This window comes from Myotis lucifugus, unplaced genomic scaffold, assembly GCF_000147115.1.
Source record: "Myotis lucifugus unplaced genomic scaffold, Myoluc2.0 scaffold_61, whole genome shotgun sequence".
Lineage (NCBI taxonomy): Eukaryota > Metazoa > Chordata > Mammalia > Chiroptera > Vespertilionidae > Myotis > Myotis lucifugus.
This window is the reverse complement of record NW_005871109.1, coordinates 638,189-655,856: the sequence shown is the minus strand read 5'-3', so window position 1 is coordinate 655,856 and position 17,668 is coordinate 638,189. Positions and strand designations below refer to the sequence as shown.

The 17,668-nt window shown below is 38.2% G+C and overlaps 1 protein-coding gene across 1 annotated transcript in view; it reads right to left on the bottom strand.

The window, feature by feature from the left end:
• Positions 1 to 8,918: 8,918 nt before the first annotated feature.
• Positions 8,919 to 17,668, bottom strand: part of COPB1 (coatomer protein complex subunit beta 1) — a 32,475-nt gene continuing 23,725 nt past the window's right edge. Inside the window, exons 17-22 of the mRNA XM_006089579.3 lie at positions 14,027 to 14,171; positions 12,610 to 12,729; positions 11,891 to 12,036; positions 11,206 to 11,295; positions 9,939 to 10,094; positions 8,919 to 9,256 (exon numbers count right to left, since the gene is read on the bottom strand). Coding sequence (XP_006089641.1) covers positions 9,197 to 9,256; positions 9,939 to 10,094; positions 11,206 to 11,295; positions 11,891 to 12,036; positions 12,610 to 12,729; positions 14,027 to 14,171 — 717 coding nt within the window. The 3' untranslated portion in view covers positions 8,919 to 9,196. The remainder of the gene's footprint in view (positions 9,257 to 9,938; positions 10,095 to 11,205; positions 11,296 to 11,890; positions 12,037 to 12,609; positions 12,730 to 14,026; positions 14,172 to 17,668) is intronic.

Sequence of the window (17,668 nt, the reverse complement as noted above, 5' to 3'; positions counted from 1 at the left end):
CATGTAACTTTTTTTTTTATAAACAACTTTTAATTGATTTTTAGAGAGACAGGAAAGGAGAGGGATAGAGATAGAAACATCAATGAGAGAGAAACATGATTGGCTGCCTCCTGCACACCCCCTACTAGGCATGGAGCCTGAAACCTGGGCATGTGCTCTGACCGGGAATTGAACCTCTTGATTCATGGGTCAATGTTCAACCACTGAATCACACCAGCCGGGCAACCTGTAACATTTTTTTAAAATTTAAATTCTTTATTGTTGCCCTGGCTGGTTTGGCTCAGTGAATAGAGTGCTGGCCTGCGGACTGAAGGGTTCTATTCTGGTCAAGGGCACATGCCTAGGTAGGGAGCGTGCAGGAGGCATCAATGATTTTCTTTCATCATTGATGTTTCTATCTCTCTCTCCCCTCTCCCTTCCTCTCTGAAATCAATAAAAAAATTAAAAAATAAATTCTTTATTGTTGAAAGTATTACATATGTCTCATTTTTCCCCTATTGAACTCTCCCCAGCCATTCCCACCCCCCAACCTGTAACATTTTTTTAAGGCTTCTCCCTGTCCTCTACTTCCTGCTCCCACCATGTACTCCCCCCGCCGCCCCCGTGTCCCACTCTCATGTTGTCAAAACAATTCTTTTTTTTTTTTTAATCCTCACAGAGGACATGCTTAGAGAGAAGAAGGGAGAGACAGAGAGACAGAGACATTGAAGTGGCAAACTTTCGGCGTACAAGACAACACTCCACCAACTGAGCCACTTTGGCCAGGCTCAAAACAATTCTTGAATTTGACTTCTACAACAGGCTCCTAACTGGTTTCCCATACCTTCAATCTAGTCTCCAAAATGTAGCCAGAGGTTTTTCTAAATGTAAATGTCATTGTTTCACTTATCTGCTAAAATTCCTTAGTAGTTCTTCATTCCCACAAGCCAATGTTCAAGTGCCCCAGCCTTTCTTTCATGATCCCAACCCCTGTCTATCATTTCCAGCCTCACCATCTGCATTGCTCCCCAGCACATCCTATGCTGAGTAGAACCCACCTCTCTCGTGCCACACACCTGTGACTATACCTGCACTGTTCTATGTCTGCAATTGCTTATCCATCCCTTCTCCCTATACCTTATCTGACATTCAGTGGGCATATTCATGCTTTTCAAGGCTTAGTTCAAACGTCACCTCTTTGTGAAACCGTGCCTGACTTTTTCTGATAGTCACCATTTTTCTGTACTCTCACAGAAGTTGGTACATTTTTCTAAGACTTAATAAATAGTACTCTGATTAGATGTTTATGTGCTCTTAAAATACCCACCAAACTGTATTTTGTCCTTAGTAACTTCAGGACATAGCACAGCACTAGACCTAGAGCAGGTATTATCAGTCAGATAGGGTTCTAGAAAGTCCCAACTTGTGCCTTAGGTTAGGGAATAAGGGAGGAGTCTTAATTACAGGTTGAGTGCCAAAAACCAGGGCACACTCTCCCAGCGCTTTTCCAGAAGTCATTATATTGAAGAAATAAGCCAGGGATGACCTGAACTTAGATTTATACTTTCATTACCAACGGTTATTTTCATTAAAGTAAGTAGTGCCTATGAGTGTATGATCTGTACAAATTACATAAGAATATTTGGATTTTATATTTTGCACACCTAGTCCAGGAGTGGAGCACCTAGAAATCAAGTTGGCCTTTGCTACCTCTGATAAATACACATTTAATTCAATTTGATGAACAAGGAACAATTTACTAGCAAAAAAATATATGTATATAACATAAAACCACCAGGAATACACATGGCCACAAAGACAAGCTATTAGACCAAGAATATTCAGCTGGCCAAATATTCCCATAATGCTTCCTTATAACCTTTTAAATTTGGTAGCAGGTATTAATGCATCAAAAACATTTACAGAGAAGAATCATACAATTGACAAAATTCTATCTACCAACTTTTATTGGACCTGGGAAAAAGACCACCAAGATTTGATTTTAGCTGTGGCAACACATCGGTCTAGTTTGTGGAATCCCAGTGTACCAGCAGATAGTAGTTTGAAACCCACACTCCTTACAGTCATAACTTTACTCAAAGCATGAGTAACAGTCAAAGTACAGGGTCGTTAAAAAAAAAGTGTGACCTGAAACAACTTCATAGAAAGAGAAACATTTTGATTATGATTCATTAAATTCACTTTTTAATGTAGTTGGGCTTTAAAAAATGGTTTGGGTAGCTTAGTAGAATTCAGTAATTTTCCCAGACAGACGCCTTGAGCCACATAGGCATTTCCCCACTGTCCTGGCTGAAATCCTGGGCAGGAGATTCAGGCCCCACCCTGTTATAAGAGAATGCAGTGCTTACTTAGGGGAGGATGCCAGCCAGCAATCTGGGTGGGCCCAGAAGCTGGCGTTTCAGCAACTTAGAAGCCCAAGAGATCAATATCACAGATCTGAAAATCACTAGAGCTGAAATCAGGAACTGTGGCCAATGAAATACCTTAGCCACACCAGTGATCTTACGAGGATAGATAGCATTTATTTTCAAGATGTTCTAGTGATACAACTGGTATATTTTGATTTTTTAATTCACTTGGAGAGACAATCTATCTATAACATATCCTGATTCATCTTAATGTAAGAGACACTCTTAGAGGATGGTGTCTTTTTCCCTACCTAACATTATTTCATGGGCACAGGTCCACAGTGTAATTTAATCCACACTGTTATCTTTATAGCTACATGTTTTACTTATTTGGTCACTCAATATTTATTGAGCATCTAGTATTTACTGGGTACTTTGATACACACTGTATATACAGTATATTTAACTAGAGGCCTGATGCACAAAGATTTGTGCAAGAATAGGCCTTCCTTCCACTGGCTGCCGGCACTGGCTTCCCTCTGGCACCTGGGACCCGGGCCTTCGCTCCGGCCCTGCCACCCTCCTTTAGCTCCCTCCACCCCCCCGCATCCGCCCTCATAGCAGGCGTCCCACCCAGCCCCAGCCACTCTGCACCTGTGCACTCGCGCTGCCCAGAGGCCCGGAGTGGAGCGCAACACCTGCGTCATCGCCATGGCAACGACGCAAGCGTCTTGGCCTGGCTGCCACCATCTTTGTTGTGTCAATTTGCATACCCCCTCCTTATTGGCTGTGGGTGCAGCCATCTTTGCCATGGAGTGATGGTTAATTTGCATATTCCATCTTTATTAGATAGTATACCATTTGGATTGATACTCATTTTGGGGTGTCATAATCATTTTCAATTTTCATTATTAAAATATTTGGACTTGTTTCTTTTGTTAGGTATGTCTCCCAAAATGGTATCACTAGGGATGCACCTGAACAGGTCAAGTATTTGTATAGCTACTGTTGCATGTGGTCAAGATGAAACATAGGATTTAATTTTAGAATTACATGTGAAATTTATGGTTAGGCCACTGCCGTAGACCAGAATAAAGATGACAAGAGTCCAAACTAGGGCAATCTTAGTAGGAGTAGCAAAAAAAGTTTAGAAAAATACTTGGAAGGAAGAAAATGGAACTTGGTGTCTGATGAGATATAGGGGTTAGGGTAAAGTCAAGGGTGATTACAGGATTTCTAGCCTAAGTGACCACACAGAGAATACAGCAGAGGAATAAATTTGAGGGGCATGGTAAAGTTGCATTTCATGCTGATTAAAATTTTTTTTCTCTATGTTTTTATTTTACTTTTTATTTTAGAGAGGGAGGAAGGGAAAGAGAGAAACATCAATATGAGAGATACATCAATCAGTTGCCTCCCATATGCACCCCAACCGGGGATCAAACCCACAACCTAAGTATGTGCCCTGAGACCTTTTGGTGTATGGAACAACTCTATAACTGAGCCACATTGGCCAGGGCACTCATGCTGATTTTGAGGTATCTGTGGGGAATATCCAGGTGGAGATATTCCAGTTGATTATAAAGTTTGTTGAAAAGGTAGCTGTAAAAATGTAAGGCCTTCTAGTATGAATTTCTTAAGCCAAAAACCCTGGAGGTCAGTTAACTGAATTATTTCATTTTGCAGATAAAGAGATAAGCCTAGACAGATACACCTAATTTCAGAAAGCTACTTAGAGAACTGAGATTAAGTTAAGGAAGAATCATTCAGGGCTGTTTCAGCCCCCCAGACTGTATTTCATTTTTATATCTTGTTGGTTTTACGATTATTCAAAATACATAGTTTTCTCAGAATCCCACTTATACAGAGAACCCCAGATAAAAGGCAGAAATCCCACTTGCAGTTAGTTGTTGTTTTTTTTTGTCACTGCATAACTGACTTCTCAGAGACCCTGCCATGCTCGAGAAAATAAAGAGAAAGTGATCTGATTAACAGAAGTGACTTAGAGTGAGCAACTCTAAACATCACATTGTTACTCTTACCTGGCTGCACTTATTTCTGTGCTCAATTGTTAAAGAATCAGTCATTTGGTTGTCATTTTGAAAGAAAACAAAACCAGTATGTTCATCAGAGGCCATGAGGTAAATGGGTTGTTCAGTTACTATGGGCTGTGCTAACAGAAGTTGATAAGCAAAAGTGTCAAGAGCTACTTTAAAAATTGACATGATAAACACTTTTACAAAGTCAAGGGCCATCATACCTCAAAGAATTCTAGAGAAATGAAGTTTCTTTTAAGTAAGTTACTGGTTTTAAAAACAAAAACAAAGCATTCAAGTAACAGCATAAAATTAGGACCTAAATTCTTAGGGCAGTATGAAGATAGTGAAGAGAACAGGTTTCCGTTTTCTCTGTAAGGAAGAAAGGTGAATGGGAGAAGAAATGGAATGAAATTTATTATGTACCAAATGGTCATAATAAATACATTATATTATTTCATCCCTCAGATCACCTATATGAAGCAAACATTATAAGCACTGTATAAATGTGGAAACGAGGCACAAAGGGATTAGACAGTGGTGGCAATGTGTGACTAGATGCAAGGGCTTTAGTTTTAGGCATCCTGGCTTTATACCTGTTAAGCCTTAGTTAATACTAAGTAACTTACCCTCTGTATATACTTACACACTGTATATACTTAACATTACTTGCTTATCAGTACTCCTTTGGGGGTATAATCACCATTGGTAAATGATAATAATATTTGCCTCATAGAGTGATTGGGAGGATTATACATGTCAAGCAAATAGCACTCAGTGTTATGCCTTGCCATATGTAAGCATTAAATAAATTAGCTATTTACCATCATCTTAAGACCATGCAATAAGTAAGTGGCAGATAGAGATTCCATGCTTTTTTTGATTCTGAACTGAACTTATGCACTATAGCTAGTTAACTCTTTAAGCTTCTGAAATCTTAAGGGTGAAGAGTAGAGCTCAGGGAGCAGGACAGGTAACATTGCTGATATATTAAGAGTTTGGGAGAAGGCAGTAGGCAAGGAGCTGATAGATTCAATTCTACTTTGAGAAGAACATTTAGAACTGGTAAGAAAAACTATAATTTAATTAATTTTTTTAAAAACTATAATTTTAAAACTGAATCTTGATTTAAGGGGAAGGCTATAAATTATTAGCTAAGAATATTTATCAGTGTGGAGGAAAAGGTCACCAGTAAAACTACTTACTTTACCCAATACATAGCACAGATATTTCACATCTGATATTGAGTTTCTAAAAATATGGGTGTCCCCCCAAAAATATATATATACACATTTTGAATAATGATAGTAATTCCAATGGGTTAAACCTGAAAAGAAACATTGAGTAAGCTATCAGCTGTGCAGACATTTTTGGGGGCTACCCTGTATTTTGATTCTCTTGCCTTTTTAGAAATCCTGAAATGAGTTCTTTTGTCTCCTATGTTATTTATAAATCACAAAGTTTCTTGTAGCTAGCAAAATATCACTAATGTCAATCCTGCTAATAAATTTACCTTTTTTCTTCTTATAGACAACTTTGAACTCCCATCACTTCTAATCCCAAAATAAAGCTGCATAGAGCTCCCTCTAGTGTCAATACAGCAAAATATAAGGGCCACTGAGTTCTCATAAGACTTATAGGTAAATTCATTCAATACATTTATATATTACTAGAGGCCCAGTGCACGAATTTGTGCATAGGTAGTGTCTCTAGGCCTGGCCGGTGATCAGGGCCCATCTGTGGGGTGACCGGTGGGGCGATAGGGGCCCCTGCTCACACCTGCCTTGGCCTGGCACCACCCACTCACCTGCTCCACTATCCTGCTGCAGTCCCGCTCTCATCGGGCCCCATTGGGGCTGGCAGCACCTCCACTGTTGCCCGCTGCCAGCGCTGCGTGGCCTATACTAGCCATGTTCTGTGCCACCCCCTGGTGGTCAGCACACGTCTAACTCCTGGTTGGTTGAACTCCTGCCCATGGGGACAATTTGCATATTAACCTTTTATTATATAGGAGGATGCCCTCACTTGATGTCAGATACTATATTTATTCTCTTACCAGACATCATGTTCCTAATTATACAATATCTTCTAATGTGAGCAGCTACAATCTTTAGAAGTGTATTATATCCTAAGAGAGCACAGTGTAAACAGCTTTTCTAAACAGTACTGCCATCCAATTCAGTTTACATTAGATGCACAAAGCTAATACAATGCTAATGAAATAAATAGCTTAATGTAGTATAGATACCGGACAACTGTTAACTTCTCTTTGTTCTCTTTATTTATAAATTTAAGAAAATGGCAATGTGAGCCAATTCGATCCCAACAAAAATGGCCTGAATGTTAGGCAGGCAATTTTCTTAGTGTTATCAATACAGATATTCTGGGACAGCGGTCACCAACCTTTCGGACCTCAAGGACCACCAGTGGTCCGCGGACCACCGGTTGGTGACTGCTGTTCTAAGACATAGAGAGGTATAATTTCTTGAGATCTTAAATGTAATACAAATTGATTGTGAATACAAAAACCAAAATCTTTAACATAAGTCACTTTTCTTGTCCTATATATTGTCAATAGGTGTTCTATGAAAAAAGAATCCCCTAGTCAAGTAAGATTAAGATATGATGGGTTAAACCAAACTAATCTGCTTTCCTTCCTGAAGGACCTCTCAGAATTTGTAGTATGCTAATGTACACGGTGAATCCCCAGTACAGCACAGCATACAGCTTTTCCTGAACTTACTTGACTATGGGTCCTTTTTCTCCCAGAAGACCTAATGACATCAAGAAAGCTAATGTTCTGCCCTGACCGGTTTGGCTCAGTGGATAGAGCGTCGGCGTGCGGACTGAAGGGTCCCGGGTTCGATTCCAGTCAAGGGCATGTACCTTGGTTGCAGGCACATCCCCAGTAGCGGGTATACAGGAGGCAGCTGATCGATGTTTCTCTCTCATAGATGTTTCTAACTCTCTATCCCTCTCCCTTCCTCTCTGTAAAAAATCAAAATATATTTAAAAGAAAAAAAAAAGAAAGCTAATGTTCAATGGAACAAACATCCTTTGGGAAATGACGTAATCCAAACAAAGCTGCATCAGTTTCTTTGCTTTCATCACAAATCCCCAGACCTCTACTCAAAGTATCAAAATGACACTCTTCCCCAATCCTAGTATCTTTTACTAGGTAACCACTGACTTTGCTTTGAAATTTCAATGCTCTAGAGCAGGGGTGGGCAAACTTTTTGACTCGAAGGCCACAATGGGTTCTTAAACTGGACCGGAGGGCCGGAACAAAAGCATGGATGGAGTGTTTGTGTGAACTAATATAAATTCAAAGTAAACATCATTACATAAAAGGGTATGGCTTTTTTTTTTTTAGTTTTATTCATTTCAAACGGGCCGTATCCGGCCTGCCGGCCGTAGTTTGCCCACGGCTGCTCTAGAGTCTCAAATACCTGGTAATCCTCCAGTTCTTTCTGATTAAATAAGCAAGTGGCTTCAAGTTTATGACATCATTCAAGGTTATCAATCTCCTTTCCAATCCAAACAAATCGTTCCATCCTCTCTCAGGTGCTGAAATAGAAGATGCTGCTTTCCACAGACCTTATCTATGGACTCACCCTGATCCTAAATGTAGCCTGAAGCCTAATTGGAAGAGAAAGTATAATGGTTCATAATTCGGCTCAGAAAAGCATTTGGAATCATAATGGCAGGTGACGGTGCCCAGCCTGTGTAGAGTGAGAAAAAGGAGAGGAGTAAGGCGAGGAGAACAGCTTTTGAATCCTCTGAAGTTGAATTCATCCAGCACAGCTTCAGTAACTGGCTGAACCAATTTAATTCCTAACAAATATTAAAGAACACCCAAAGCTAAATGTGAATGAATAAAATCTATTTCCAAGGTAAATGTCTATTTTGTGTTATCTATTTTTTATTACAATTCAGGATAATTAGAATAGTATGTTTATTTCAGTCAGAATTCATAATGCTCTTTTAAACTTATGATAGGTCTGTCTTCTCAAGTTATTTGCTATTTTCTTCCTGAAGCTAAATTCCAGAGAAAAGTCCTTTAGAATACAACTAGAGGCCCAATGCACGAAATTCATGCAAGAGTAGGCCTTCCTTCCCCCGACTGCCGGCACCGGCTTCCCTCTGGCACCCGGGACCGGGTTTTCACTCCAGCACCCGGGACCTGGTTTTCCCTGCAGCCACCAGCAGGCACCCGGGCTTCCCTCCAGCCTCTAGCAGGCACCCGGCTTCGTCTGGAAGGACATCTGGTCTAATTAGCATATTATGTTTTTATTATTATAGATAAGGCATTTTTAGAGATATTGGTCAGAATATTAAATAACTAAAAATCAAGCAAGTAAATTAAGACCTGTCTCATTTCATATCACTGGATTTGTAAATTATCTTAATGAAGTTCACATATACACAACTCAAAGTAAATTTATAATAGAAATATATAACCCAACTAAAAGAAATCCATCACAATATAACTAAAATTATGTAATTGTATATTTATTTATAAAATAACAAAAGATTTAGAAATAGATCTGTTTATTGTGAAAATGGTCTTGGTATATGAGAGAACATTATATACTTTGAAGACAGCGTTCATAACTGTTAAGACAAAAGACAAACTATAATTTTAAACTCAGTCTTGATTTAAGGGAAAGGCTATAAATTATTGGCTGGAATGCATTCAGCATGAACTCAGATTCTATATAACATAGAGCATGAAAGTACAAAAGACGTTGGAGTCCAGTAAGCCCATACCTAAATTTTAACTATAAAGCTGCAAGGACTTTTTGTTTATTCTTATATACTATTTTTCTTCTGAGACAAGTTGATTTTATCTCCAAGACTTAAGGCCATTCCCTGTAAACAAGAACACAAAAATGTTTATAATTATTGAAACTATGTAAAACCAGTAGGTAATTCTATCTTAACAAGCCCCCATTCAGTAACACCACATTCAACAATGAAACCAAGGAGTACAGATCAGACTCAACAAAAACTTAGTTGGTTATTACATACTACTAGTGCTAGATTTACAAACTGCCAGTAGATTTGTAGCTGAGATTTCAAAAACCTCTGAAGAACCCATTTCACAAATACCCCATGGGAATAAATCTGGTTTTAAGCAAATACCCAGAATGAAAGGCCCAAAAGAGCCATTTTAATAAAACAGAAGTTGTATTTCTATTCAGAGAATACATTTGCACCTAATGCACAAAACACTAGTATGACAGAGAAAATTACATATAGAAATAAGAAAAACTTAAAGTCTCTATCCTTTTGTTCAATTCAGAGATGAACTCAAAAAAAGCAATTGTTGCTTGGCTGGCGTGGCTCAGTAGTTGAGTGTCGACCTATGAATCAAGAGGTCATGTTTGATTCCTGGTCAGGACACTTGCCCGGGTTGCAGGCTCAATCCCCAGTAGGGGGCGTGCAGGAGGCAACCGATCAATAATTCTCATCATTGATGTTTTCTATTTTTCTCCCTCTCCCTTCCTCTCTGAAATCAATAAAAATATATTTTTAAAAAAGCAACTGTTACCTGACTTTTTGCACGAATTCTTATGTGGCCAGTAACAGGGGCCTCTGGTCCCTGTTGAATAGGCTTCTCAATGCTGACATTTGCAAGTGCATCTTCTCCAAATATGGAACGAGCATAGAGGTTGGCTGCCATAAAGCCACAGTAACCAGAAAGTGCCTGGAAGTAATTTGTGATAAATTCAATACTTTGCTATTTCTAGAGAACTTACACATAAGCAAGACCAAAGAGCACAGATAAATTATGTGGTAGTTATCATGTGACGGTGATTATATGACTACATGAATTTGTCAAAATTCATGGCACTACACATGAAAACATTGTGGATTTTACAATGTCTATATAAACCTGACTTTAAAGATATAGCACTTATACCAATTTGTATTTATGCATCCTCTATTTATAGTTGTTTTCCTTCTACATCAGACCTTAAGCTCCATGAAGGAAGAGACTTAATTTAATTTTTTTCATTACTGTATATCCAACAGCTCACAAAGTATTGGGCATATAATAGTTATATGAATAGCTGTTGAACTCTTAAAACGTACTTTTCTAGCAGCAGATAGCCTTTTACTGAGAAAATTAATATTATTACATTAGCAGATATTCCTTAGAGCCTCAGCTTCATTTTTTCTTTCTAGTCTTTTTCATACACACACAAATATAGCAGATAAGCAAAGTATATTAACAATTCTGTATTTAAGCAGATATATTCTGACCCACAAGCAGAGCCAAAAGAAGACACCACGAACATTTTCTAATTGAGTATTAAAAACTATTTTGGAATAAGCCCTTAGCTGAAAGGGATAAGACTGAAAAGAAAAACTAATTTGACTATTCAGTTAGGTCACTGCACTAGGAACAAGCTGGCTGATATGTTCCAATGGAGCAGGGGTGGGGAATGTCTGGCCCGTGGGCCTTATCGTTTGGTCAGGCCCTGCCAAGGCATGAGACCAAGGCATTAGAGGTGAGTCAATTAAATGTCTGACCAAATAAAGCAGGCTAATTTTTAAGTTGATAATTTTGTATAGCCCAGGAATGATGTTATAAATATCCAAATGGCCCTTGGCAGAAAAAAGGTTCCCTACCCCTGCAGTAGAGAGAGGTAAGCAGATTCATACATTCTATGGGATAACTTCTTTTAGCTAGTCCAGAATGAAACTGCTTTTCTCATGTTGAATAATAATAAAAATACACTAGAGGTTCTTATACAAGAAAGCCAAGAATCTACCACACTACAATCAGATTTCAGGTATCAGTTCAATCTTACCTTCTCTGGAGTGAGGCATTTCATGTTGGTTGACTTTAATATGTGTTGTAAATAGTCATTTAAATCAATTATATTTGTGTTAACTGTCACCTGTACAGAAAGAGAAAAAAGTCAAGGAGATTGTAATTCTTACAATGAGAAAAGTTGGAGAAACAATCACTCATATGTCATATGAGAATGTTTTTCCAAGTATTTAGTGGGAAGGATAGACAATAAAAAAGTAAATGACATGTACAAAACCTAGCAAACTATAGGATGGTATCAGAATTTTCAGATACAGATTACTTCATAGAAGATTAACATATTGCATATGAAATATTTCTAATAAAAATCAGGACTCAAAGAAAGTTGCCCAGTAAGCCACTGACTTTGCAAACCCTCTTTTGGACACTGGATTCAATTATAACTTAATATTCATACATACAAGAAATGGAATATTGTCTATAATGTCGATCAATCATTCAGATTAATTGTAGAACTGCTACTGTCACCAATTTACAACAGCAACTTAACAAACTAACTTGCATGACTTTCAATTAAGGCTAATTTGCAAGAACAGATATTGAAAGACTTTGCTTCTCACATCTGACACCTGTTAATGGGATTAATTTTATAGGAGAATCCCTCAACATTAGCTAAAAAGAAACAAAGATAAGGAGTTCAAGCAAATCTCCCTAGGACTAACTTTGTTTTCCCATTCAAATTCGGCCCACATCTGACGGAATTCAGCATCAGTGCAAGTTGCAGGCTGGATGTAGTCCATGATGTCAATGTGAATATCACTGAGGACCACACAATTTCTGTCACTTGCTGCTCCAGAGACATCATAAACTGCAATACACATACACAAAACGATCCCAAATCACCAAAGGCAAATTTTAATTTAGTTTCAATATTTCCAAATAATGATTATGGTATTAGTAAATATTATATAATGCTTATTGTACATTGCTCGATTCTAAATGCTGTACAAATATTACCTACTTAACATTCACATCAAGCCTTTGTTATAATATTATTTTCCATCTTACGGATGAGGAAACAAAAACAAAGAGAAGTTAACTAAGTTGCTCAAGGTCACAGAGCTAATAAGTGGTGGGAGCCAAAAGACTCAGATGCTGTATGAGGCACACCAGGAGAAAACACAAGTAGTAATGCCACACTGCATTGTAATTATATGTTTCTTTAATTCCTCCTTCTGCTTGACAGTTCCTTGAGGACAACGACTCCATCTGGTTCATTTCTTTATGTCCAAAACAGAACAGTGCTTAGTACCTCAGCAGGTGCTTCATAAATGAATGCATGAATGGATTCAGGTTCTCTCCTCAAGAAATGTCAAACAGCTATTCATTACAGAAATTCTCTAACAAAAATATTCAAACATCACATGCTGCAATTTCTTACCTATGTTACCAAATATTATTCCATTTTCTGTGGATGCTACTTTAACATTAGCTTTAATATTTGCAAAATCATGAGGAGCAAGAGTCAAAGGAGATGGCTTTTCCACAAGTTTTAGATCCCCTGAAAAAAATTTAGACAGTTATAAAGACATATATAAATCTTTCAAATCACAAAACCTTAACATGCATACAGCTTTATGGTTTCGAGCAAAGTAAGAAACAAGAGAAGGGTTATGATTCAAATATTATGCGGACAAAATAAAGAAATCATTTAACACATTATTCATTTCAATATGCACATTTTCTTTTAAAAGGTAATAGGCTTCTCAGGGTAATTCTATAGGGTAATTCTATATCGCGCGCGTGTGTATGTGTGTGTGTGTGTGTGTACTGTGGGCGTATCATTTTATTTCACTGAATGAATACAACTTCTCAAAAAGTTTGTCATATAATATCAACTCCATTACAAAGAAAAGATAAAATTCTGCAGAAAGATGTAAATTCTTAGAAACATAGTTCTTTATATAAACATCAAGCTATGCTGAGGGCAGAAGTATATTTTCCCTTGATATCTTACTAATAAAGTCCTTTAACTCTTGTTTAAGCCATATGGAATTTCCTAGGGGCACTGCAATGTTTCTGTATACAATTTATATTTCCCAATTTCAAGGCCAGATGTAGAAGTGGTCAAAGTCTGATTCATGTGTCTTCAGTAAGAAAAACAAAAGGCATCTCAAATTGCTAAATATAATAATGATATATTACTCTGGCCACATGTGGTATGTATTGATTATAGACTCAGAAAACACCTAGGTCTGTACTAAGGGAATTAAAAATTTAACTAAGTGAGCTACTTGGTAAATCTGTAACTTAAATAGTTCTTATTTATATCTAGAAAAACTGATATTTATAATATCAGTGAATGAATAAACTTATTTGGATATACCAAGAGCATAAGCATAAGAAAATAATACCACAGAGGTACAGAAAACTGGAGACTAAATATTAAATGTAAAACTAAGCCTTGATTAAAATGTCACAAATGGCTCAAGAGAATTTTTTTTTTTAAATCCCCACCCCAGGATATTTTTCCATGGATTTTTAGAGAGTGGAAGAGAGAGGGAAAGACAGAGAGAAATACTGATGTGAGAGAAACACATCAATTGGTTGCCTCCCGCACATGCCCTGACCAGGGCCCAGGCCGGGGAGGAGCCTGCAACCGAGACAGAGGTAGGTGCCCTTGACTGGAATCAAATCTGGGACCTTCGGTCCACAAGTCGATGGACACTCTATCCACTGAGCCAAACCGGCTAGGGCTCAAGAGAATTCTTATACTAGAACTTGTACATATCCCTTAATAATCTGTCATAATGGCTTACCATAAATATCCTTCCTTTATGGTAAGTAAATTTCCTCACCTAGAGTAGCTAACTCTAACGTGCAGTTCTGTAAAGTATCACTGGTTTGGTTCACGACAAGCACATCTAGGACGATATCATACTGGTTGACATGAACATAAGCTTCTGCATATACAGGATCTGAGAAACCTGTCAATTGGGTGACCTGTCAAACAGAAACAAAGAGATAATCAATGCCAAACATATCCTGGCCAAATGACTAAGTCTGTTAGGTGACTAAGTCTGTTAGGTAATTAACAGATATGCTTAGATTAGACAACAGGTGTAATAAAATTATTTTGTCATGGAGACATGGTAAATCAAAATGGGGACATCTATACTAATAAAAGCCTAGGTAGTCCTCGAGTGCAACATTGTCACAAGATGGCATCCACAAGATGACCGTGCACAGCTTGGAGGAGGTGGGTTCCGGCAGAGGAAGCTGGTCGTGGCAGGGGAGGGCAGTTGGGGACGATCAGGCCAGCAGGGAGCAGTTAGGCGTCAATCAGGTCGGCAGGGGAGTGGTTAGGGGGTGATCAGGCTGGTAGGCAGAAGCAGTTAGGGGCAGGAAGGCAGGCGAGCGGTTAGGAGCCAGCAGTCCTGGATTGTGAGAGCTAAACCGGCAGTTGGACATCTCCCAATGGGTCCCAGATTGGAGAGAGTGCAGGCTGGGCTGAGGGACACCTCCCCCCCCAATGCACGAATTTTGTGCACCAGCTCTAGTTAGAAATAACAGATCGTAGACTTTATATCTCAATAGGAGAAGACATTAAATATGTCTAGCAAATACATTAACCATCCAACTTAGGAGTTAAATCCCTCACTGTCTAAACCAGCCGTGGGCAAACTACGGCCCGCGGGCCGGATCCAGCCCGTTTGAAATGAATAAAACTAAAAAAAAAAAAAAAAGACCGTACCCTTTTATGTAATGATGTTTACTTTGAATTTATATTAGTTCACACAAACACTCCATCCATGCTTTTGTTCTGGCCCTCCGGTCCAGTTTAAGAACCCATTGTGGCCCTCGAGTCAAAAAGTTTGCCCACCCCTGGTCTAAACTCACTAGATATTCTACAAAATTCAAGAACCCAATAAAATTCAGATCATGTGGCAGTCCCTGCTATACAAGTTCAGGAACTAAATAAATAGATTGTATAGCAAGACATGCTTGTACAGTAATTTCATGAAGATAAAATTATGTGTTTTCCTCAAAAATTTTTTAAAAACATATTTAAGAAAGTTTTTTTAAAAAAAATATTTTATTGATTTTTTACAGAGAGGAAGGGAGAGAGATAGAGAGTTAGAAACATTGATGAGAGAGAAACATCGATCAGCTGCCTCCTGCACGCCCCCAACTGGGGATGTGCCCGCAACCAAGGTACATGCCCTTGACCGGAATCGAACCTGGGACCCTTCAGTCCGCAGGCCGACGCTCTATCCACTGAGCCAAACCGGCTTCGGCTTAAGAAAGTTTTAAGACATAATATTGTCACCAAAAACATGAACAACAAAAGAAAAACAGGTAAATTGGACTATATAAAAATTAAAAACCTTAAAATTTTGATTTTATTGATTTGAGAGAGAAGAAGGGGGAGGGAGAGATAGAAACATCAATGATGAGAGAGAATCATTGATGAGCTGCCTCTTGCATGCCCCCTACTGGGGATCAAGCACGCAACCCAGACATGTGCCCTGACCGGGAATTGAACTGGTGACCTCTTGGTTCATGGGTCAATATTCAATCACTGAGCAACACCAGCTGGAAAAAATTAAAAACTTTTATGCACTAAAAGGCAATTGAGAGAATGAGAGACAAGTATATGCAAATCATATATTTGATGAGGGGCTTGCATTCCGAATATACATGAACTCCTTTAGTTAAACACAAAATAAACAACCAGATTAAAAAATGAACAAAGAACTTGAATAGACATTTGTCCAAAGTAGATAAACAAATGGCTAATAAGCACATGAAAAAAAAATGGCAAATATCACTAATCATTAGGAAAATTAAAAACCACAATTAGATACCAATTTATACCCATTAGGATCGCTACTATTAAAAAGAAAAAGAAAAGTGTTGGCAAGGATGTGGAGAACCCTTGTGTCCTGGAATGTAAAACAGTGCAGCTGCTATGTAAAACAGTATGGCGGTTCCTCAGAAAATTAAAGCAAAATTACTATATGATCCAGTGATTCCACTACTCGTTATAACCCAAAAGAAACGAAAGCAGAGTATTGAACAGGCATTTGTAAATTCATGTCCACAGAAGCATTACTCAAAATAGCCAAAATGGTGAAAGCTACCCAAGTGTCCATTAACAGATGAATGGATAAACAAAATGTAATGTATATATTCATAATGGAATACTTACTCCTCCTTAAAAAGAATATTCTGAAACATGCTACAGCATGGATGAATTTTAAAGACATCAGGCTAAATAAAATAAGTCAATCACAAAAGGACAAATATTGTATGACTCTACTAATATAAAGTACCTGGAGCAGTCAAATTCATAGAGATAGAAAGTAGAATGGTGATTGCCAGAGGCTAAGGGGAGAGGGAATGGGGGTTAATATTTAATGGATTTTGCAAGTTGAAAAAAGTTCCAGGAATGGATGGTGATAATGGCTGTACAATAATATGAATATACTTAATGCCACTGAACTACACACTTAAAAATAGTTAAGATGGTAAATTTGATGCTAATATAAATTTTACACAATTTTTAAAAATAAAATTTTAAAGATAAAGGGATTAAATTAGATCAATGATTTGTAAATTTATGTATTTTGAGTATAGGACACTTTTCCTAATAAATCCTATGTAGAATTCAATATATTAAGAATATAGCCCTAGCCAGTTTGGGTCAAGGGATAGAGCAGTGGTTCCCAAAGTTATTTGGCCTACCGCCCCCTTTCCAGAAAAAATATTACTCAGCGCCCCCTGGAAATTAATTTTTTTAAAATTTTAACAGCAATTAAACAGAAAGATATATGTATTAATGTTTCTACCTTTTTCGTAAAATATAGTAAAGAAAGGTGTAAATTAGAAACATTGAAGTTTGAAATTATGAAACTATTTATTGAACTCAGAATAGAAAGGTAATACAAAAAAGTTAAAACAAATGCACCTGTGGCCATCACCGCCCCCCTGGATCGCTGCAGCGCCCACCAGAGGGCGGTAGCGCCCACTTTGGGAATCACTGGGATAGAGCATTGGCCTGTGAACTGAAGGGTCCAAGATTCGATTCTTCTGGTCAAAGGCACATGCCCAGGTTGCGGGCTTGATCCCCAGTAGGGGGTGTGCAGGAGGTAGCTGATCAATGATTCTCCCCCATCATTGATGTTTCTATCTCTCTCTTCCTCTCCCTTCCTCTCTGAAATTAAAAATATATATATATATATATGAAAAGCTGACGGCAAGGATGTGGAGGAAGAGGCCAGAGCCTTGGCTTTTAAAGCTTTAGTTTACCTCTAAGGATCCCCCAGCTCTATGTATCACACTATGATTGCACACACAACTGGAACAAGTTATACAATCATCTACTGGATTTATAGTACTACTAGAGCAGTGGTTCTCAACCTTGGCTGCACATTAGAATCACCTGGTAATCTTTTTAAAATCCTGATTTCTGGGCCTCATCCTCCAGAAATTCTGTT